The sequence below is a fragment of the Arabidopsis thaliana genome, chromosome 4, assembly GCF_000001735.4.
Source record: "Arabidopsis thaliana chromosome 4, partial sequence".
NCBI classification, from domain to species: Eukaryota; Viridiplantae; Streptophyta; class Magnoliopsida; order Brassicales; family Brassicaceae; genus Arabidopsis; species Arabidopsis thaliana.
In genome coordinates, this window is record NC_003075.7 from 8,054,510 (window position 1) to 8,076,600 (window position 22,091).

General features: G+C 34.5%; 7 protein-coding genes and 1 long non-coding RNA gene across 15 annotated transcripts; 4 read left to right on the forward strand and 4 right to left on the reverse strand.

Moving 5' to 3' along the window:
• The first annotated feature begins 163 nt into the window (after positions 1-163).
• HOG1 (S-adenosyl-L-homocysteine hydrolase) lies at positions 164-2,672 on the forward strand. Of its 4 annotated transcripts, none has more exons than NM_001084918.1 (3): positions 352-1,132; positions 1,421-1,630; positions 2,198-2,672. In NM_001084918.1, exons 1-3 carry the CDS (start codon positions 422-424, stop codon positions 2,252-2,254), a joined length of 978 nt encoding a protein of 325 aa, NP_001078387.1. In that variant the 5' UTR covers positions 352-421; the 3' UTR covers positions 2,255-2,672. The 4 variants fall into 4 exon arrangements, with proteins under 4 accessions (NP_193130.1, NP_001078387.1, NP_001031628.1 ...); NM_001036551.1 differs by having other exon boundaries at positions 352-733; positions 869-1,132; positions 1,421-2,672; NM_001036550.1 differs by having other exon boundaries at positions 354-669; positions 788-1,132; positions 1,421-2,672.
• Positions 2,673-3,562: 890 nt separating this feature from the next.
• RALFL31 (ralf-like 31) lies at positions 3,563-4,314 on the reverse strand. The gene has a single exon (NM_117469.2). It carries the CDS (start codon positions 4,098-4,100, stop codon positions 3,759-3,761), a length of 342 nt encoding a protein of 113 aa, NP_567413.1. The 5' UTR covers positions 4,101-4,314; the 3' UTR covers positions 3,563-3,758.
• Positions 4,315-4,543: 229 nt separating this feature from the next.
• Positions 4,544-5,299, forward strand: AT4G13955 (defensin-like protein). Its single transcript, NM_001340892.1, has 3 exons — positions 4,544-4,605; positions 4,787-4,876; positions 5,028-5,299. Exons 2-3 carry the CDS (start codon positions 4,798-4,800, stop codon positions 5,231-5,233), a joined length of 285 nt encoding a protein of 94 aa, NP_001319926.1. The 5' UTR covers positions 4,544-4,605; positions 4,787-4,797; the 3' UTR covers positions 5,234-5,299.
• A 756-nt stretch (positions 5,300-6,055) lies between these two features.
• Positions 6,056-8,543, reverse strand: AT4G13960 (F-box/RNI-like superfamily protein; the record flags this gene model as incomplete). Of its 4 annotated transcripts, NM_001340896.1 has the most annotated exons (6): positions 8,432-8,535; positions 8,205-8,331; positions 7,554-7,732; positions 6,811-7,485; positions 6,596-6,736; positions 6,172-6,513 (listed from the first exon to the last, which is right to left on the reverse strand). In NM_001340896.1, the coding sequence occupies exons 3-6, from the start codon at positions 7,581-7,583 to the stop codon at positions 6,172-6,174; spliced, it is 1,188 nt and encodes a 395-aa protein (NP_001328196.1). In that variant the 5' UTR covers positions 7,584-7,732; positions 8,205-8,331; positions 8,432-8,535. The 4 variants fall into 4 exon arrangements, with proteins under 4 accessions (NP_001319927.1, NP_001328197.1, NP_001328196.1 ...); NM_001340893.1 differs by having other exon boundaries at positions 6,056-6,513; positions 6,811-7,732; positions 8,432-8,543; NM_001340895.1 differs by having other exon boundaries at positions 8,205-8,535.
• AT4G06165 lies at positions 8,189-8,712 on the forward strand. Its single transcript, NR_141973.1, has one exon. It is a non-coding gene; the product is annotated as an other RNA (long non-coding RNA).
• Positions 8,713-11,628: 2,916 nt separating this feature from the next.
• Positions 11,629-13,067, reverse strand: AT4G13965 (F-box/FBD/LRR protein; the record flags this gene model as incomplete). The annotated part of the gene is made up of 3 exons (NM_148317.5): positions 11,629-11,913; positions 12,000-12,134; positions 12,216-13,067. Coding segments are annotated over 3 exons (1,272 nt in total), but the record flags the coding sequence as incomplete, so codon positions are not given.
• Positions 13,068-14,624: 1,557 nt separating this feature from the next.
• Positions 14,625-15,392, forward strand: AT4G13968 (Protein of unknown function (PD694200); the record flags this gene model as incomplete). Its single annotated transcript, NM_001036553.1, has 2 exons — positions 14,625-14,697; positions 15,196-15,392. The coding sequence occupies 2 exons, from the start codon at positions 14,625-14,627 to the stop codon at positions 15,390-15,392; spliced, it is 270 nt and encodes an 89-aa protein (NP_001031630.1).
• Positions 15,393-15,647: 255 nt separating this feature from the next.
• Positions 15,648-21,146, reverse strand: AT4G13970 (zinc ion binding protein). Of its 2 annotated transcripts, NM_117471.4 has the most exons (6): positions 20,902-21,146; positions 19,354-19,625; positions 18,304-18,955; positions 18,025-18,224; positions 17,340-17,584; positions 15,648-17,154 (listed from the first exon to the last, which is right to left on the reverse strand). In NM_117471.4, the coding sequence occupies exons 2-6, from the start codon at positions 19,623-19,625 to the stop codon at positions 16,187-16,189; spliced, it is 2,337 nt and encodes a 778-aa protein (NP_193133.3). In that variant the 5' UTR covers positions 20,902-21,146; the 3' UTR covers positions 15,648-16,186. The 2 variants fall into 2 exon arrangements, with proteins under 2 accessions (NP_193133.3, NP_001329143.1); NM_001340897.1 differs by lacking the exons at positions 19,354-19,625; positions 20,902-21,146 and adding an exon at positions 19,038-19,063 and having other exon boundaries at positions 15,680-17,154.
• Between the last annotated feature and the right edge of the window lie 945 nt (positions 21,147-22,091).

Consider the following 22,091-nt stretch of genomic DNA (forward strand, 5'->3'; position numbering starts at 1 on the left):
ACAGAAATATACCGTAAATAAACAACAGTTGATAATAGTCATCGAAAAGATATCAACTGATTCTTCACTTGGGCTACTGTGACGGCCCGTTAGGGTTCTCAATATAAGTCAATAACTACGATCTACGATTCACTGAAACAAATAAAACACAGCCACGTGTCCACCCTCCCACATCACCGTCCGATCTAACCCACGACAAGCTTACAACACGGGTCATACCGCTCGTGCAGCGTGTTCCGTCATCCACGGGATTACAACTTCTACCAGATCCACCAAACCCTCAAAACAATCTGAACCGTTCATTTCATTTTGACCTCATCTATATATTCTCTGTCACTCCCTTTCTCTTCTCCTCGCACACACTTCTCTCTCTCTCTCTCTCTGCCTCCTTTCGGATTCAAATCTCAGATCTAGCTCAACCATGGCGTTGCTCGTCGAGAAGACCTCAAGTGGCCGTGAATACAAGGTCAAAGACATGTCTCAAGCCGATTTCGGTCGTCTCGAACTCGAGCTCGCCGAAGTTGAGATGCCTGGACTCATGGCTTGTCGTACCGAATTCGGACCTTCTCAGCCATTCAAAGGCGCTAGAATCACCGGATCTCTTCACATGACCATCCAAACCGCCGTACTCATCGAAACCCTAACTGCTCTCGGTGCTGAAGTCAGATGGTGTTCCTGCAACATCTTTTCCACTCAAGACCACGCCGCCGCAGCCATCGCTCGTGACTCCGCCGCTGTTTTCGCCTGGAAAGGTGAGACTCTTCAGGAGTACTGGTGGTGTACCGAGCGTGCTCTAGATTGGGGTCCAGGTGGTGGTCCTGATCTGATTGTTGATGATGGTGGTGACGCTACTCTTTTGATTCATGAGGGTGTTAAAGCTGAGGAGATCTTTGAGAAGACTGGTCAAGTTCCTGATCCTACTTCTACTGATAACCCTGAGTTTCAGATCGTGTTGTCTATTATCAAGGAAGGTCTTCAAGTTGATCCTAAGAAGTACCACAAGATGAAGGAGAGACTTGTTGGTGTCTCTGAGGAAACTACCACTGGTGTTAAGAGGCTTTACCAGATGCAGCAAAATGGAACTCTTTTGTTCCCTGCCATTAACGTTAACGACTCTGTCACCAAGAGCAAGGTATTGATCTTCAGATTTGTTTCTTTACTAGTGATGATAAATCTGCTAGGTCTTTAGCTCTGTAGTTTTTGATGCGATAGGCTTAACAACAACATAATCACTAAGTAGAAGCAAGCTTTTCATTGTTGGTTGTTGAAAGTATTACGATCTAGTAGAGAAAAGTCCTTCCTTGGTTACAGAATTTGCATGAAAAGTCAATATTTCTCATGCTTTCTTTGATTTTATATTCAACGTTTTGTTTACACTTATGTGCTGTTACTGATAAATTCATTTGTTCTTGATTTACAGTTCGACAACTTGTATGGTTGCCGTCACTCACTCCCTGATGGTCTCATGAGGGCCACTGATGTCATGATCGCTGGAAAGGTTGCTGTTATCTGTGGATATGGTGATGTTGGAAAGGGTTGTGCTGCTGCCATGAAGACTGCTGGTGCTAGAGTCATTGTGACTGAGATTGATCCCATCTGTGCCCTTCAAGCTTTGATGGAAGGACTTCAGGTTCTTACCCTTGAGGATGTTGTCTCAGAAGCTGATATCTTTGTCACCACCACCGGTAACAAAGACATCATCATGGTCGACCACATGAGGAAGATGAAGAACAACGCTATTGTGTGCAACATTGGTCACTTTGACAATGAGATTGACATGCTTGGACTTGAGACTTACCCTGGTGTGAAGCGTATCACCATCAAGCCACAGACTGACAGGTGGGTGTTCCCAGAGACCAAGGCTGGAATCATTGTCTTGGCTGAGGGTCGTCTGATGAACTTGGGTTGTGCCACTGGTCACCCAAGTTTCGTGATGTCTTGCTCTTTCACCAACCAGGTGATTGCCCAGCTCGAGCTCTGGAACGAGAAAGCAAGCGGAAAGTACGAGAAGAAGGTGTACGTTCTTCCCAAGCATTTGGATGAGAAGGTTGCATTACTTCACTTGGGCAAGCTTGGAGCCAGGCTTACAAAGCTGTCAAAGGACCAATCTGACTACGTCAGCATTCCAATTGAGGGACCATACAAGCCTCCTCACTACAGGTACTGAGAGAGAGAGAGAGTCGACAAAGCGGTTCAGGTTCGGATCTACTTGTGGTTTTGTGTTGGGTTGTGGTGGGAGAGTGGAACAGTTTGAGATATTGGTCTTCTGATGAAGTTGACCAAATATCAGTATTAATAAGGGTTATTGGCTTTTGAAGGTTGTGCTTGTTTTCTCCATTTTTCATGAAACTTAAATTAGTTTTTGGTTTAGTTTCCCTCTTGATTTTATTTTGTGTGTTCTGTTTAGCGTTGTACTCTTCAAACAAATGAGAAACCAAAAAAAAAGGGGAAACTTGTTTTCGGCATCCCAGTGTTAGCGACTTTTGTTGAATGAATGTCTCAAATGCTCATCTTTAATAATGTGTGTTAGGACACGAACAACACATGGTTCGATTCGTGGGGGATTTTATGGTTGTAGTTATTATCGTACACGTTTCAAAGTTCTCTTAAGTATTCAAAAAGGCTTTTCCAATATAAATTTTTGATAGCATTTAGCTATAAGATTCGTTTTCATTTTCTTCAATTCTATGTCATCACTGATAAAATCTGCTTTGAAAATTTCAAAATTTATTACTTTTGCAAGAAGAATGTGAACGTTCCTACAAAGAGAGGGGTAGAAAATAAAAACTGGACTCGAAGTAGGAACCCAAACCCGACTGAAAATACTCAAGAGTCCAAGCCCGTTCTAGATAAATACCAAAATGGGTCTTAAGGCTTGGTATTCGGGTACATGATAATATCTGATCCGAACTGAAACATGAACTGTTTACCCGAAACCAGTGGCGGAACTACGTAGGGGGCAGGTTAAAATTCAAAGTGGTGAACGAGTACGGCCTCGAGAGTTTATGGAGTAAGATTCGAATTAGCGTTTCCTACGAAACGCATGAAACCAGTACGTTCGACCAAGAATGATGAGGAGGTTCTTCTGGTTCTCGATGCAAACTTGGGCTTGTACAACTTTGAGTGTAGTACTTGAGAGGAATTAATCTAGAAATCCACGGTGTTGAATTCGACAAATTTCTACGTCTTATCACCAAAACTCATACGTTATAGAGATGAATTGAGGACCTCCAATGTTCATTTCTTTGGAGTTTATAGATTTGGTGGTTTATTTACATTGTTAAGACTACTTTCTTGATTTTCTATACTTACTAAAAATAAACTATAGATGATTTGGTGTTATTAATGATAATTTTAATACTGCTTCCCTTTCTTTCATGCCAATCTGAAACACATCGCTGAGAATTTCCAGGACTTATTGCAAGTTTAATTTGCTTTCTCACGATTTTTCCTTTGCTCGTGTAATTAGCAAAAATCTCAGAATCCTAAGTGAAAAGATTCTAATTTGGTCCAAAAGCACCCAAAAACAAGCAAACAAACACCCAAATTTATCAATCAATCTACCAAAAAAACTTAATATAATTTATAGATCTCAATAATTGAACATTGATAACCAACTAGTGGCAGAGTTACATATATTATAACAATTCTTATGTCAAAAACACATATATAACAACAGCAATGCAAAAGCTTAATCATATAATTTACTTGCCTCGGCCAAAAAGCTTCCAATTTTGGCAATTTCTTGGATCTTACCTTCATGTGTTGATGTCGTTTGTGTCTCTAGCGCATCTGGTAATGGTGTCACAGCCTCTGCTGTAAGAATTAGCTTGTCCAGAGCGACAATCGTAGTAAGAAGCTCCTGGTTTCTGACAAGGAACCATGTCTCTCCTTAGCGTTTCGTAGCCGATGTACCGTTTCTGCGCCATCAGTACTCTCCGGCTGATCTCAGTTGGCATTAGATCTTCATCTTCTCCGATGATACTGTTTCGGATCAACATTGCGTCGATCTCTCCGTTGGGAGACGGAATCGGGAACGCATCGGCGGAGATTAAGAGGAAAAGAATGGCGAAAATCACCAACGCTGTAGAGTTAAACATGTCGATGTTGGAAATTGCAGATTGTGCCGACGCGATCTCTCTCTATTTCTCTGTCTCTAAGCAGAAGAAGAAGCAGAAATGGGGTTAGTTGGTGAAGAAGAAGAGGTGACAAATGTACAGTCAACTTAAACCGGATTTAGGTTTTGGTTTAAGTGTTCGGATTTAGATCGGCCACTCAATTTAAACCGGCCGGTTTGCGAAACAATTAAAGTAGATTCTATCAACGTTTAGAAGCAAGTCTTATACAATTGTAGTCAGCTTAACTATTTATCTAAACAGGAAAAAAAATTATAACCCCTTCAGATAAAATGGTGGTCAACAAAACTATTTAATCATAATCATGAACCTGAGCATAAATTAATAACAACCCCTTTGACCAAATCATCATTGTTTAAATAACCAAATAAGAGAAAGAAATAATAATAAATATAAGCCATAGTATAGAAAAACCATAGCCAAAACATAAACAGTCAATTCCCAACATCAAAATATATCAAAAAGAAAGGTAAATTGGGTTGTATAATTTCATAAGAAATGTTGAAAGGAAACCACTTGAATCTCAAAGAGAGTCAATAACATCTTTCAGATTTTTGTAAAATCTAATATTCTTACTATCAGTGTACTTTTCTACAGTTTTTTTTTGGTTTCTCAAGAATATTCTAACAAACTTTTGTTGTATTCTCTAGCAACATAAACAATGGCCACTCAGAAGTTTTCATATTTTCTCTTAGTTTTGTTGATGGTGTTTGCTCTCATCCTTCCATCAATAATTTCAGGTAACACATATTTTGCCGGAGTCAAAATAAATAATCAAAATTCCCTGGAATCAGAAACATAAACATGCATGCACTATAATACAAATTCATAAAACTAGGAATTGATCATTTTGGTACTTACAATATCTTGCTAATGTGTTTGTTTATGCAGTCGAAGTCATACCCTGTATAGCGGGATCAAAATGTACAAACGATATGACATACAACGAACTTTGTAGATTTAAAGGATTCAGCAAAGGAGGGTTTTGTCAAAAATATGTTCACCAAACGATCGGTCGGTGTTGCTGCCATCCTACAGGTTTGGAATCTCAAGAGTCTTCCATATCCGGTGATACCAATGTAGTCATTACTAATTAATTCCTCATTTTATGTATTCTCTATTATCAGAATAAAATGATACATGAATATGAAATCCAAATGCACTTCATACAACAAAATTCCGACAAGCACTTCATTTTATAGTTGTGATTAGATTAAGTATATTGTTATTATAAATTCAATTAATTATTTACAAAAATAATATTTCTCTAGAATAAATTCAAAATATGTTTTTGTAATCGGATTTAATTATATTTATAAGTAATCACATTATATTTTATTTTATCATCTAATTATATCTAGTGGAATTATGTATAAATAATTTGATATCTTCAAAAAGTATTTATGTAAATTTTATTTACAGTTATTAGAAATCAGCATCAAATATGCTACTATATTTTGGCTACTGGAAAGCTTTTAATTTGAAAAAAAGAAGAAGAGAGTTTATATATTATAATTTATAAATGAAATCATAACTAAAATTTAGCTTCCGAACAAAACTATGAGTAAGTTTTCTTCCTTGAAGACTCATCAATGTGCCCTAGCTAGTACACCTTTTTTACATCACAACTATAAAACTATGCTCGACAAAGCTTGAGTCACATTATACAGCTGCAATCTATTTTCAAGATATGAAGGCTTGTTTTCGTATATGAAACCAGGAGGTTTCCATTTGCAGAGAACATCCAACTCCAGAGAGCAAAATCTAGACAAGCCATAGTAAACTTCGTTTGGTTTCTTGAACATGTTAAGTTTTGCGGTAGTAAGCTTTAAGTTAGGCTTCTGCTGTACTTTTGTCCATTTAGCTTTAACGATGAACAACTCAAAGAAAATTGATGGCGATCAATAGTAAATGACTGTAAACATTGGAAATTGAAGAAGACGAAAAGAAACTACAGTTTCCCGATTGGTTTAGTTTAAAACAGGTTAAAAGAGACTTTGGCATAACTATGAGAAACTTTTGTTCTTTAAAGACTTCATTGTGCAGTCCACTTCTTATACAAGTAACCACCCACTAGGAGCTGGACATTGAAACTGGATGATTTTCCGTAGTGTTCCATCATCTCCGCGATAAATTCACACACTTGGGGGACTCTGAGCTTTGGAGGACCACTCTCTTCAATATAAATATTTGTTTCCATCAAACAAGGAAAATAGTTCACGAAATGCTTTATCATGTGCATCTCTTTTATCGTTCCTCGAAACCCTTTAATCTCTAACACTTTTACTGGACAAGATGTGAGTGAACAACCTTTTTCTTCTCGGGAAACACAGTCACAAGCATACCCACATTTATCTGTGACATGGTGCAAGATACCCTGAAAGCATAAAGGAGACAGTTAAGGTATTCAGTTCAAAACTTGTCTGTACACGTTTGGCAAAAATGACTTGTAACTATACCTCAAGGACTAGAGTTTCTAGATGTGGACAGTTCCTTAGAAGAACTGGCATTGCTTGCCATCCTCGACTCTTGTGACTCTTAAGAGTTAACGATTTGAGATTGTTGAACACTGGCATCGATTCACAACACAGAGAAAGAACCTGAAAACAAGACAAAACACTATTAGACTTTTTGCCATTACATGTCTCAAAACATGACTTTAACGCTAACTGACCTCGAGAGTATTCGGAGACAAGTACATATACTGAACATTACGTATGCCTTTTATGAGCTTCTCCATATTAACTAGTCGGAGAACAACATCATCCTCCACCCAATCGATATTTGGCGCTCTTGCTCGCTCGATTTGATCTTGAGTTACCAAAAGGCTGATTCTAGCCTCAAATAAGTTTTGCATTATAACTACAGGGTAGTCTATAGCAACATACTCAGTGAAACAGAAGTAAACAAGACTAGGTGTATCAACCGAAAAAGTGCCTAAACAAATGTTGTAATTTACTGTTAGGATTTTGAGGCTTGCATTTGATACGTTGACATCCTTACCTCCCCAGTTAACACTAACCAAGACTAATTCCTCAAGCGCAGGTAAAGCACTAAAAAAATACTTATCAACACATAACCTAACTGAGTGAAGAACTAGGGTTTTAAGCATTGGTAAGAATATGTCACCAGCAGCTAACCAATCAACACGAACACTGTTTAGCTTCAGCGTAACCAGGTTCCTGAAATATTTTGAAGACAGCAGATAGTAATCTGCTGTATACAAAATGATTAGCAGATCAAGTTCGGTAACACCACGAGCCAAGGCATTACTTATCCAACCATCCACTCGGTGTGAATCAAAGCCAGTTCTCAACTTGAGGGAGAGTTTCTTAATGGGAGAATTACCCTGCAAAGCCAATACTCTATCAACAAATTTCATGAAGCTCTTTTGAATTTCGTACCTATCCTCCTTACCCTCTTGGGGATGGAGAAAGACAGAGTCATCAATATCAAGATTAGGTACAAACGTAAACAGATTGCGCCATCTTTTGCTGAGAATCGAAGTCAAAGCAGCTTCCTTTGTGGTAAGGAAGGACAATATATGATAAAGAACCTCGTCTGGCAGACTGCTTACATGATCCATCTTCTATGCACTGTGCACAGCACGAGACGAAGAGAGTTAATATTATTAACAACACGATTACCTAAGAGAGAAAGGTTTGATACACAATTCACAAAATCACAACACAAATATAAACTTTGTGATTTTACGAGTAAATCCAAGACCCGAATTTAGGGGTTTCAGTGAGAAGAGAGAACGATTTGCAAATACTTCGTAGAAACCGAAACATGAAAAACGATACTAGGGCTCTTCTTAGGTCAAGTCAAGCTGTCCCGGTTTAACGAATATTAACCGGTAACTTTAATGAACCGGAAGAAATTGAACCAAACTTTTCGTATAGCAAAGAATTCAAGTGCCAACGGTTAACCGAATATCGATGGAACACCCATCAAAGGGTTCGACGGGACTTTCTTTTTTGCATTGTATATTTCATGAATTTGAGTGAGTGACTTGTTAGAATTGACCATATAGATAGTACATAAAATGGGGTCTGTCATCTTTACCAAAATGGTTTTACTTCATCTGACATCCATACTTATACTCCGACTTCGTAGCCGGACTTCTTTGATCCTGTCTTGTGTCTTCATTCACAACATCTAGGTCTCTCTCATACTGTCACCATCATATCTTCTGTCAAAAACATCAAAAAAGAAAAACAAAGAAAGACATGCTAGTCCCAAGTTTTGGAGATTATAAGTTAAGGAATCCTAAACAATGAAAAGAAAGTAACCATCATTTCATTGTCCAATTTATTTCAAATCCTTATGATATACGCCTTCACCCTCAAAATGCAGACGGTGCTGCTCGAGTTTGAATAAGGTAAAGAGCAACGCGGAGATGGCAAAAGTTAGAGCTCCGAAGTATGCTATTAATATCCTTTCCTTCACTTCTTTTTATGGTAAAACAAACAAACTATAACAAAGTAAAAGCAGCTATTATATTTGGGGGCATAAGAAAGAGTCCATAACCGTTTTTTTGTCTTTCCACCTCCTCAAAGCTGCCACGATTATGGGAATGCTTTCTCCAAGGAACCATACCTAAGCCTCTCCTTTTTTGTTAGATAAATTTTTTTCTCTATTTTTACCATACTTAGTTTCACCAAATAAACATACATACGCATCAAACGTTTTTTTCTCAATCGCTTCTTCCAAATGCCAAAAAACTAAGAGTAGCTCCAAATAAGAGTTGTATCACGCTCACAATAGATATGAGTTTGGTTTTTTCTTTCTCATTTTTTCATCCAAACTAGATTATATAAAGGGCTTCTTGGAAAAATAGACACTTTTTCAAAAATAATTTGCAAACTAGGTAGTTTTTTGAAAAGTTAGAGAAATAGACACTTTTTTTATTTTTTGTGAGATAGAAAATCCTACTATATTATTTGGGAAGTACATTTTAAATATAACCTTAATTTTTGTAAGTAATTACATAGGTATGCCATTAGAAATAAAATTTTAAAGAGTAAATTAATTTATCTCTTTAAAGATTAAAAAGTAAATTAATTTATCTCTTTAAAGATTAAAAAGTCAAATACTAATTTAATTAATTAAATTTAATTAAAAAAACGAAATACATTATTAATTTTCAAAAATAATAACCAATCAAAATAAACATATAAGATTTGATATCTAAATTTTCACTAATTTAATTTAATTAGAAAAACGAAATACATTATTAATTTCCAAAAAAGTAACCTATTAAAGTCAACAAATTAGATTTGATATCTAAATTATCATATTAATTTTTTATTAATTATTATAGTTCACTTCTCATCTTTATATGATTCTATTTTTGCGAAAAATAATATCATCATTATAAAAAAATAATTAGAGTTTTTTCGCATATGCCATAATTTGAATTTTTAAAAACGAATATAAACTGTTCAATACATGAAAAATATTATAAAGGTGAAAAATAGATTTAAAAAAACATTCTACTGAGTAACGGGTCATAATTTGAAATATTTATATTCAATTTCATACATATTATATTGAAAATTTATAATCTTATATACTATAATAATTAATAACATATTAGATTTTTTTATGTGTATGATGTGATTCAATTTTTAATACAAGCCGGAAAATCCTAGAATTGAACGGGTTTAGATCGATATTAATACAAGATGGTATACTACATGTGAAACTCTTAAATTAACAATCAAACTACAAGTGTATAATCTTAAACACTAAACAATATAGATAATATCAACAAAACATATACAACTCACAGTTTACTATACATTTAAAATCAAATAAAATAATATCATATTTTTTAAATCATCTTTACAATAAAAGTTTTTAGCTTAACTAAAATATAAGCCTACTTGCGGTATACTGCAGGTTAATCTAGATTATAGGGCTTATTGGATCTAAAGACGGGTCATCAAAGATTTCATAAACTGAAGCAAAATATATTGAATACTCAAATATCTATCTGTTACCAAATTATAAACAAATAAGTTCGTAAAACAATTTCATATTTTATATACAAAATCAATTAAATCTTAATCACATAAAAATTAGCACAAAAAAAAGTATTCAACAATTAAAAAATTATCAAATCTCTGTGTTATATAAGTTTTGATACTATATTCGAATAAAGTATAATATACCTTTTCAATTTGTATTTTTTTAACTAATTTAAGCTAACTAATATATTTGCTAATATTATACCTATCAAAACCGACTATCGTTTCTTATCTCTATAGTATTTTTGCAAGACTTTTTTGGTGGATTTGGGTAAAAATGCATTCGGGTCATATGATACATTCTCTTATTAAATAAATATGGTGTACTCCTATGTTATTAGCTAAAATGTTTAGATTATAATTCGGAGTCATATCATTAATAAAATTAATATTAATAAAATAAATGACTTTTTGGCAAGACGGATTTGGAGTGACAGGTTTTTGAATCAACATTAATAAAAATGTAAAATATAATTAATCTACCGTTTTAATACGGGTTAAATCTTTAATTTATTATTTTTTAAGACCACTAATATTAAACATATCAAATCATCCTAATTTAGAAAAGATTATATAAAATCAAATATGTTATGTGGTATGTATAATGTTACTATATATAAAATTAAACTATAAAATATAAATGTATTAGAGAATGATACAATTTGCAAAACTTATATATATAAAAAATAATTCTTAAATTTTTAAAATTACTACTTTAAAAAAAAGATCACGGGACGGGTAAAGAAATTATAGAACATGTTTTATTTTGGAATTGGGTTATATGGTGGATGTATTTGAATCAATATTTATAAAATTTTAAAATATTATTAATATGTTGTTTTAATAGGGGTTACAACTTCAGTTTTTTAACAATTGTCTCATGGATTCGTGGTATAGCGTTACTTAATAACAATTATAAGCTGTAAAATATAAATATTTTATAAAAATAAAATTTGCAAATTTTAATATATATTACTTTTAAAAAATAAATCGTCCCGCGGTATACCGCGGGTTAAAATCTAGTTTGTGTAATAAACTATAAGACAAAATAAAATAAAAATGCTAAAATGCCCTTTATATTGAGAGATAAGAGAAAAATTGATGGGACCACTTTTCTTTAAAACATTTTTTTTTTTTCTTAAATATATTTTTAAAGATAACTTTTTTCTCTTTTAATATTATAATAATTTTTATATTTATATATCATCAATCTCATATATTCGTAAACCAATATTTTAAACATAGTTTTGTACACTAACATTTGTACACACCAGATTATCATTTACAAAAAAATTATTATAATATCTCATAAATCATTAAATACATCCATTTGTCTCATATTTATAAATTGAAGTAATTATTGTTCAAAGACTCTCTCACTATTTATAGATCGAAACAAAGAGTAGAGTAACAGTTACATGTGAGAACAAAGACTCTCTCACTATTTATATACTTTTTCATTTAATGAGAAGCTGACATGAATTCAAAGCCCTGACCACACTATTCAAATTCTTAACCATTTTAACTCTCTCTTCAGAACTGATGGGTTTTGAGAAGAAAGTTGCTCTCTTCAAACGATTTGTGTTACTTAGGATGTATTTCGCCACTTCGGTCTCATCGTTTCGTTTCCATTCGTATCCTTTCCACATGAACGTCTCGAGGTGAAACAATAAACATTCAGGAACAATCTTTGGCTTATTCCATTTCCCAACAACATCTTTTTTCCAACTTTGATACTTTGGCTGATCAGTGAGAGGAAAACACATGTAATCAATGTTATTGTTAGATCACCAAAACGAAAACCAAGCTCGATATGAACATTGCTTACACTGAGGAGCTTTAGAATTTGCAATTTAGGAGAACTATTAAGCATTAGAGTAAGTAGATTCAAACACTCTGCTTCATGTGTCAGTAGCTCCAAATATACCAGCTGATAGAAGATACTACCAGCAGGAAACTTAATCTGTTCATGAGTCAGGATTAGTACATTTATATAAAAACAATATGATAAAAACTAATCTAATCAATTTGCAAGAAAATCTACCATCAAGGGTGAGAATTCTAAGAACAGACGTTTGACTGAAGTTAGAGATTCCAGAAGGTTCTTATTGATTATCTGAGAGGAAACAATCATACTTGCCTCCACCAGCTCTGGTACGTTCTCTATCAGACAAAACCCAATTTGACCTACAATCTTCAAGTATGTTAAAGAAGGAGAATTTATCACATATCCAGCGCGCGGATCAACAGTACTTGATGTATAAATTGTTAGTCTCTTTAAGGATGACACCGCAATAGTGTATGTCTTCACACTGCTGAATGGATATCGATGCACCACCAAGTTTTCAAGATTAGGACAGCCAGATAAAAGGTTAAGAGCTGATTCATTGTCTTTGAAGTCCACATAGTGAAGGTGCAGAGTTCTAAGGGATTTCAGACAAATCGAAGAAGGGACATCCATAAGAATCGAATACTTGAGTTCCAAGGTATCTAGCGTTTCACAGTTATACAAGCTTTCAGGAATTGAGAAGCGTCCCCCATCAACTTCGAGTACCAACTTACGCAAATTGCAGGCAAATGCAATGCCAATCAATTTTGCAGTATTCATTGAATTACATAAATGTAAATGAACTATGAGATGCAAACTATGCAGAACCGGAGCCTTATGTGAAAGCAGAGCCCTTTTAACATTCTTTGAAAATGTTTTGAATTCATGTCTCTGATCTAAAGAATCAAAGTTGAGTTTAGGCAACATCTTCCACAGAAACTGCCATTGCTTAGACAAAACACTCGTGGTAACAGCAACTTCTGTAGGAAGCAAAGACAGTATCTGAATAATCAAAGCCTCAGGCAACTGACTGATCCTGTCCGCATTCACAATACCTCGACCTCTTTTGCTGCCAAAGACCACAACAAAAGACACGAATTGGTTTTTAAGTTTTGGAGATTACTGTTAAGGAATCCTAAAACATAGAAAGAAACTAACCGTCGTTTCATTGGTCAGGTTTGTATTGAAGAATTTTGTGCGTTGATGGAGTTGGTCGAATTCGGCTGCCGTAGAAAGTATAAGGCGAAGTAGAAGAGTTAGGGTTTCGAAGGATAGAATTTGTGTAATTTTTGAAGATAATGATTAGTCGCATAAGTCATAACCATTTATTTTAAAATGTATTTTTTTCCTTGGAAATTTATGTGTATTAAAGTATTATTTCTATATTTCTAGAATGACAAATTCAAACTAAAAGGTAAAAACAGAAAAGAAGTACACATAATGGAAAAATCTATTACATATCAAAATCCATCGTAGAAGACGTTTGAATGGGAAACATGGTGCTAATGTCTTTGTTGTTTCTTGGTTAAAGCCACAAAAGAAAAAAAATAGTATATACATTTATCTATTGTCTACTTGAGAACATTAAAATGTAAAAAGTCTGTTAAGAATATAGTTTTTCTTCTTAAATGTATGTTAAGAGAATAGCTTTAAATCTATAGCTAGCTTTGAAAAAATTATTGTTGTACATCTTTATGTAAATGTGCTAAGAATATAGTTTTTCTTCTCAAATGTATGTTAAGAGAATAGCTTTAAATCTATAGCTAGCTTTGAAAAATTTATTGTTGTGCATCTTTATGTAAATGTGCTAAGAATATAGTTATACTTCTTAATTGGTATGTTAAGAGAATAGCTTTGAATCTAGCTAGCTTTGAAGATTTTATTGTTGTATGGGCTAAGAATATATATTTTCTTCTTACATATATGTTAAGAAAATAGCTTTAAATCTAGCTAGCTTTGAAAAAATACATTATTATGTAAATGTGCTAATAATATAGTTTTTCTTCTTAAATGTATGTTGAGAGGATAGCTTTAAATCTAGCTAGCTTTGAAAAATTCATTGTTAGACATTATTAATTATGTAAATGTGCTAAGAATATAGTTTTTCTTCTTGAATGTGAGTTAAGTCAACAGCTTTAAATCTTGCTAGCTTTGAAAAATTTCATTATTGACATTATTTATGTATTTTAATTTGGTAACACAAATGTATGCATGCATCAAAAATAGTTGCGAAGGTTTACCAAAAAATAAAATAAAAAAATAATAATAATAATCTGGAAGTCTTAAAAAGAAATCAATGGTTTTTATTATTAAAATCAAATTTCTGAATTTCCTAAATTAGGTTCTAAATATGTATAAATTCCTAAGACATTCACAATTTTATATAGGAGAAGACAACGATTTCTTATCAACCAGTGTAGAAATAAATTTTCAAGATCAATATTACTTAATATTTGTAAGATATTAGTTTTTATCGATGTATCTATTTTTGCTATTGTTCTTATTAGATATCTTACTTCTTCTAATGTTGATTTGAATCTTACTTTTCTATAGGCTCATTATTCTTTATATCTTCTAATTAAAGTGAGTATATTCTAACTAATACTTGTTGCATCCTCTAGCGAAATGGGATTCAAGAATAATTTATCTCTTGTATCGGTGATGGTCTTTGCTCTTATCCTTCTCCCCATGATTTCTGGTAATACATATTTTTCATTTTCAAGGATAAACTATTTTGCTTATTTATTTGGGGTTAAATTTTCTTAAATGCAAAAAAAATTATCTTTATTTTTCTATAATATCATGGTGAGAATTCAAACTGAGATTTTATTCTAACAAAATTTGATGAAATTTGGGTAACATGTTAAAATATTATGTTTACATTATAAATTATTTGACTTTATTTAATATAGTTTGCTTATTGTTTGGATTTGTTTGGTTTCGTTTGTAAACATTTCTCCCCTGTCTTCGGTTTCCATTTAGAGTGTTTAGTTTAAATTTATGGTTGGCAAAAATATGTTTAATTGATTGGTCTAAAATTTGAATAGTTGTATTAGTGACATTTTAGTTATAAAAAACAAAGAAATTGTATCTTTAATATAGAAAAATATTAATAAAATTAATTGAACTGGAATAGAAGCATAAATGGTGCACAAGTGATACTAATTTATAAACAAATAACAATTGAACCAAACAGGACAAACCATGCAATGTTACTCAGGAATAGCATGTACAGACGACGGGACATGCAATGATTATTGCAATCCTAGAAATAACAACTTAGGAGGTGTTTGTCTTCGTCGCGCTAACTGTTGTTGCTGCTACGTTAGTGTCGTCAAATCTCAAGAGTCTTCCTTATCCAAGGATACGAATAATGTATTCATTACTAATTAATTAATTCATCATTTTATATGTATTAATTTTTTATGATTACAAAAAAATTAAAATATGTATTCTCTATTATCAGAATAACAAATTAAAAATCTATTTAAATATGGATTATATATTCTCTTATAACAGTTATAAATTATCTACTTTACGTGTTATAAATGTGTTATGGTCTATGGAGAGTGGAGTCTCCATTGACATTGGCAGTTTTCTATATGGTTGGTTAATTTTCTTTAATCGTCTTATAAACATTACACGTACTTTTTTGGGTAGGAAACATTACAAGGACTTTTAGTATTCAATTTATTCCATAATTTATTTGAGAAAAAAAAAGTTATTTGAATACAATCATTTTCCTAGACAGTTGTATTAAATCATAATTATCCAATTTACAGTTCGATAGTTCCATCTCCAGCATAGAAAAGTCGACAGAGACACTCTCATTAGTGGCTTTCATGATCTATTCAACAAGTCTATAGTTTAAGAAATCCAGGGAACAGAGCTGAGGACAAGACATTCCTCGTATTACTTGACAGCTGTTGCGGCTTTCAGACCAAAGCAAGTGTCCTTGGATGTCTCATTCACGTTGTAGGGAAGACACAATGTCACCACAACGGCTTCTTTCAGTTTACTTTTTGTAGGAGCCTCTTCATCATAGTTATGAAGTCGAATCCTCCCTCGAATCAAGTTTTCTGAGACCCCGTAGATGTTGCTTCTCAGTTTGTGTGCTCAACGTTAGATTTTGCTCATTCAAATCTTGGAAATACTCGCTAGCTAGGTTCTCGGCTCAGTTATCATCATCATTCATACACTCCGTTCTCCGGTGCCCAAATTTTCAACCTTTTCGCACCTCTTTCACAATTCTCGTTCGCACTGTCTGTACCATTCTGAACAGTAGAGGTAACATCTTCTGCAGCAGCTTTGGTTGAACCTGGTGAAAGTCCAATTTCCATTTCAGAACCCGAAATAATGTCTTCTGCATTTCCTGAGCAGACCCTCAGACAACTCATTGGCATTTTACTCAATCCGCCATCTAAATCAGTAGCAACTTCACCATGACCCTCATGCTTATCTAGCAAGTCAGATTCATCAAGAGATTTTCCACTAGATGGTTCACTGAAAGCAATTTCTTTCTGCAAGTTACCTTCATTAGCATCACTCTTTTGCAGATAGCCGAGTGCGTTTATTTGCTTTTCCACAGAGACAGCTAAAGAGACTGCATAATCACGAAACAAGGAATCGTGAGGTGGGCAGCGTAGCAGATCAATCAAAGTCTGATAATACTGTAGAAGGCTCGCAGATTGCCTGGCAGCTCGGTTTCCTAGACAGAGTTGTGTAAGCTTGATCATGTGCTTACATATGTATCCCTTTTCTGCCCAGCTGCAACTGCAAACCCCAAACTGTGACCCTGGATTCCATACAACATGAATTTCGTTGCCGTCACACTCATCTGTTATTTTTGCAGACATACCAGAGATAACAACATCAGAATCTGGTATACTCAATGCTTTGCGGAAGGAAGTCAACCCGCTCACCCATTCCTCTTTCCAATACCTGGCAAAATTATCCTTTCCAGAATATTCGTCAAGCCAGAAGTAAGAATGTACTTTTGTCCCTAACTTATCAACCAACCAATCAGCACGTTGATAAGCTTCAGAGTCCCTCTCATTCAAAAGCCTGCACTTCAGCTGATAGTGGTAAAGCTCCATCGCTGCACAGGTCTCTTGGCTTGCCAAGGGAAGAGATTGTAACGCACTAGTCCAGGCTCCTAAAATAAATTGGAGGGAAAAAGTCATTCTCGAGAGGACTAGTGTCAAATATCAACAATAATTTCAGGTAGAGTGCAATGTAGAATTACAAGTAAGAACTTGATACCTAGGTCCACGAACCTTCTGAGCTATCAATTAATTGTAGAGTGTAAACAGAAAAGAAAAGAGAGAATAGGAAAATAACCTATTCTGGGAGACCAAACAGATCTGAAGTACTCCACAAATTCTGGACTACCAACAAAATCCTCCACAAAACTGTCAAACAATGTGGCTGTTCCTTGCCTTCTAGAGATTTTATCTACAGCCTGCCCAAGATGTCTTGAAATCTCAACGCGTGTCTTTGTTTCTCGACATCTCTTGATTATGTTCTTATGCCATGCATGGCGAAGACGCCAAAAGGAAAACAAGACTGGACACTGAAATACATCCCTGACAATATCGCAAGCAATAGCATTCAATAAATATAATATTGAGGGTTGGCAATTTGGTTCCTTGTCTGAAATATGCGTATGACAAATTTCTTTCTAACAAAAGAGAAAGATATGGTTCAGTATCTGTTGATGAACCCCATAATCTAACTATGTCAAGCCTTCTTCACATAGCCAATTGCCAGTTCCATCAAGGATTCAAGACCTATGGTTGTAACATCCTAGTCAATTTGTCCAAATAGTGCTACATAGAGCTCCACTATCGAAAATTCGAAATTTACCAAAGTCAGCTTCATTCAATACGTTGATATTTGGTATGTACTTAAGTTAACTACATTCAAAGCTAAACGCTTTGCTGTGGTAAACTCTGCCAAATTTCGTGAAGGAAAGAACATGCGAAATATGTTTTATAATGAAAAAGTGGCCTTTGAAGCAACCAACCTGATCGCTATTATGTCAGCAAAAGGATCATCAACTATGAACCCAGCCACCTTCCAGGAGGGATCCTTGGCATGGACTCGGTTACAAAGAGCTCTCATCCATCTGTATGCATCTCCACTAGAAAACCGCGGTGCAATTATCCAAGCAACTGGAATAGCCTTATTCTCAGAGTCGAATACAACAAGACTATGGATAGGATACTGAAAATAAACCAACACATAGACCTGAGAATCATCCTGATAATATAAATACCAAATTTAGCACCTGATGCAAACTGACCTTTAGTGTATTTGTCCCAAACCTTGAGTCTGAAGCCAAAAGTCTACAGTTTCCAAATCTAATCATTTGTTGCAACTGCCACTCAGTTTGGATACCCAAGGAAAAAGGGTCTGTATCAGAGAACCCCTCGAAGAAAAACACATGACTTTGGTGACTTTCAACCCACATGCTGATGCTGACATCATCATCCTCATCGAGCTCATATGTTGAACGTCGAATGCTCCTCTCAAGTCTTCGTACATATCTATGAGTTAACAGATCATCTCGGTTACTTGGACCACCTTGTTTTTCCACTGATTCATTATGCCTTTGCATTATGGTCTCCACAGAGACACCGACATAGAGCAAAGATGATACACGTAGCCTAAGGTCTTCTGATATATATGGAGCAAACATGGCTCTTGTTCCAGCAGCCTTTTTGTCTTGTGGACCATGGCACGGAAACCCTTTTTCATCTACATGCTTGTCATTGTTATAAATTACTAATGCTACAGTCGGTTCTGCAATTAAGCGTTTCACAATGAAGTGACACCTGCACCCTCTCTTAGAATTGGGTCGGCCTGCATTGTTCTTTTTCGGAACATACGTACTCCTACTTGGCCGTACAGTTCCGCCTTTCCTATTGTCATCCGGTCCAAAGGAACACCAATACCTACTCAAACAAAAACACTAATTTATAACAAACGATTTTGTTCCACACTGACTAACAAAAAGAGATGCATGCGGAGGACAACCAAACAGATAGCCAAGTACTTCTGACAATGTCCAGATATGCTGCAACAAGAAAAATGGATACAGAAAGCTTGGGAAACATAAAGGGGGAGAAAATGAGACAACTGAAAAGAACACAGAAACATACACGCAGCAAACAAAATCTAAATTCACTGCCACTCAGTAGGAAAAGATGACCACAAAGTATACAAAACATGAAGTATCGTAAACAAAGTACGACGATGTGAAAGTAGACCTGATAAACTTCCAGTAGACGATAATAACCAGAGAAAATGATCTAACTTGCTGTGACTAGTACAAAACCAATGTGTAACTTACAGAATATACTCCAAGATGCCATCCACCTTTGGCTTATATTTTTTTCCTTTGGCTTTCCGTCGTCTAGCTTCAACATGGAAACTTGTAGGACAATCTTTATTCGAGCATTCACCTCTTACAAAATCATCCACCCTAGTATATGGGATGAGGGCTAACCTATCTATATTGTCCCGGTAACCTTCAACCTTTGACCAGACAAGATCGGTAGAAGAAAATTCTGGCAAGGTAGGATTTTGCACAGGTAAGGAGAAAATCTGATCCCATCTAGCCATCTGCATTCATTATGTAGTCAAAACGACCATTAGATTACACAAATTAAGAAATGTCATGAGTTGAAACATTATGTCAGAATCCTGGGAACTGTATACTACAACGAGACATGCCCAAACAGAGATTTTCAATGCAACGGAGTTTGATACATCTGTTCACAATTGTAGCATAAAATTCCCAAAGCACACATATTTCACATCAATTCCAACAACAATCAACAAACTTTTCACAGTAATTGGCATAACAAAACTCAAGAATCGCATCAATTTCTCCATTTTTTTCAACCAACTTCATTTTTTCAACAAATGAATCAGTGGATAATAAGAACACTCCACCAATCAGATGAATTATATGATCAAAGAATAATAACGACAGAGCTAACATGACCAATCCACGAACTCAGGAGATATCACATAGCCAAAGTGCAAACAATTAAAACTCAAAATCTATCTAAGCTCAAACACCAAAAATTTCACAAACAACATTCACAGTAGAAAGCTAGAAATAGCTCAAGTGCTCTAAAAAAGTTCAAAAATTAGAGAGACTCGGCCTCAGGGATTTTACCGAGTCTTCTGTACAAAGAACTTAAATCTGAAGTACATGGATCATAAGCTAGCTTCCTCTCGCACACTCAGATGAAGAAGCACTAAGACAAATTACACTAAAAGAATGTTCAATTATAAAACAAGACAAACAATCAGAAGATAAGACAAACATTATACACAAGCAGAGATAAGACAAACTCTAAATATAATGACTTCGAGACAAACTTTACACAATCAGAGATACGACAAGCATCAATTCAAACACTTAAAGTAGCAATGAAATAAATGAGACAGAAAGATAATATTTCAACAGAAATCCAGAAAAGTTGAAGACTTTGTCGCCCAAAGACGCAATTCCCCAAAAGGGTTAACGTAAAAAACATAAACGACGCAAATGACCGGAGCTTAACTTATATCATTTCAAGCATTTGGGTAAACCACTGGAAAAAGCAAGCACTAGGCATTAAAAATGGGACCTTTACACAAAATTTCAGGAAATTGAAGATCAAATTTCTCGATTCAACTAAAAATCTGAAAACTCCCAAATGGGTTTCAGAGAAAAAAACAAGACCATGACCTCGATAGACAAATCAAAGGAGAGAAAGGACTTCGTCATAAACACAGAAAAAATGAAACAGGAAAAAAACTTCTGATATCGAGTGAAAGAACGGAGTAATCAAAAGAGAATTTTTCAGTTTCAAGGTAGGTTCAACGGAGAGAAATAATCACTTACCCGGCGGAGTCAGAAACAGATGTCGAATTCGTAAAACCCCAATAACGATTGAGGAAAATGCTTTAGGGTTCTTCCAGAGTGTCTTGAGTCTGAGAATCGAGATTGGGAGAGTGAGAAGCAATAAGACGCCGTTTGAATTAAACTAAGAAACGGTGCGTTTTAGTAGCACATATTCATTTTTAGTGAAGCCTTGGTCGAGTAATTCCACGTCGGCCCACGGGTGTGAAGTCTCTGTCTGAACCATACCCGCCGAAATAAATCCGTTTACTGTATATAAGTATATAACTATGCCTAGGCATTCAGATTTTGAATAGGATTTAGTTTGAATATTTTTGGATTTGGATAATTTGGATAGAAGAGTTTATTATATATTCAGATTTTATGACTATTCAATTCAAATAGCTGTCGAATTTGGATTGGTGTTTGGAAGAAAAAAACAAAAAAATAATAAACATTTTGATTATACTAAAATTTGGTTATATTTTGCAAAAAAAAAAAAATGTATAAATTTATCAAATATAACTACAAAATTTTGGAAGCCTAGGTTATTTAAGATATTTTTGTTATTTTGTAGTTTGTGGTATAAATTTTGTAACTAAATATAGCTAATATTTTGGATATGTAAATTTATTTCGAATTTTCGGATATTCTTTAGATTAATAATTCGATATCTTCCTTTGGGTTATCTAAGCTGACAAATAGTCCCATGTACCGCCCAAAGAAATTTTGTAATGCAATCGGGTTTTTAGATAGATATACAAGTGAACGGAAAAAAAGTATGACCAAACACTTTGTATCCTATCAAAGGAGACGATTACTCTTTTCGAACCATATAGCCTCGTTAGTGGCATCCAAATATACTCCAATTCTTTCTGTCTGAATGTCTTTGATAGCCGCTTAGAGAAAACCACCTCAATATCCCCATTGCGTTGGCCGTTAAGCATAGTTCACAAAATGACAAAATGGTCAAATTCAACCAGTCACCAAATCATCAACAACAAAAAACAATTTCCACATAATTATGAAGGACACATACATAACATAACAAGAAAGAACAAAGCCACATACATAATCTAACATTTGATAAACCACTTTCCACATAATCATGAAGAACGCAACAGATAACAAAATATATTTGTTTTTGGAGATTTAGCACATCTACTTGAAAAAAAAACTATATCAAAATGAAC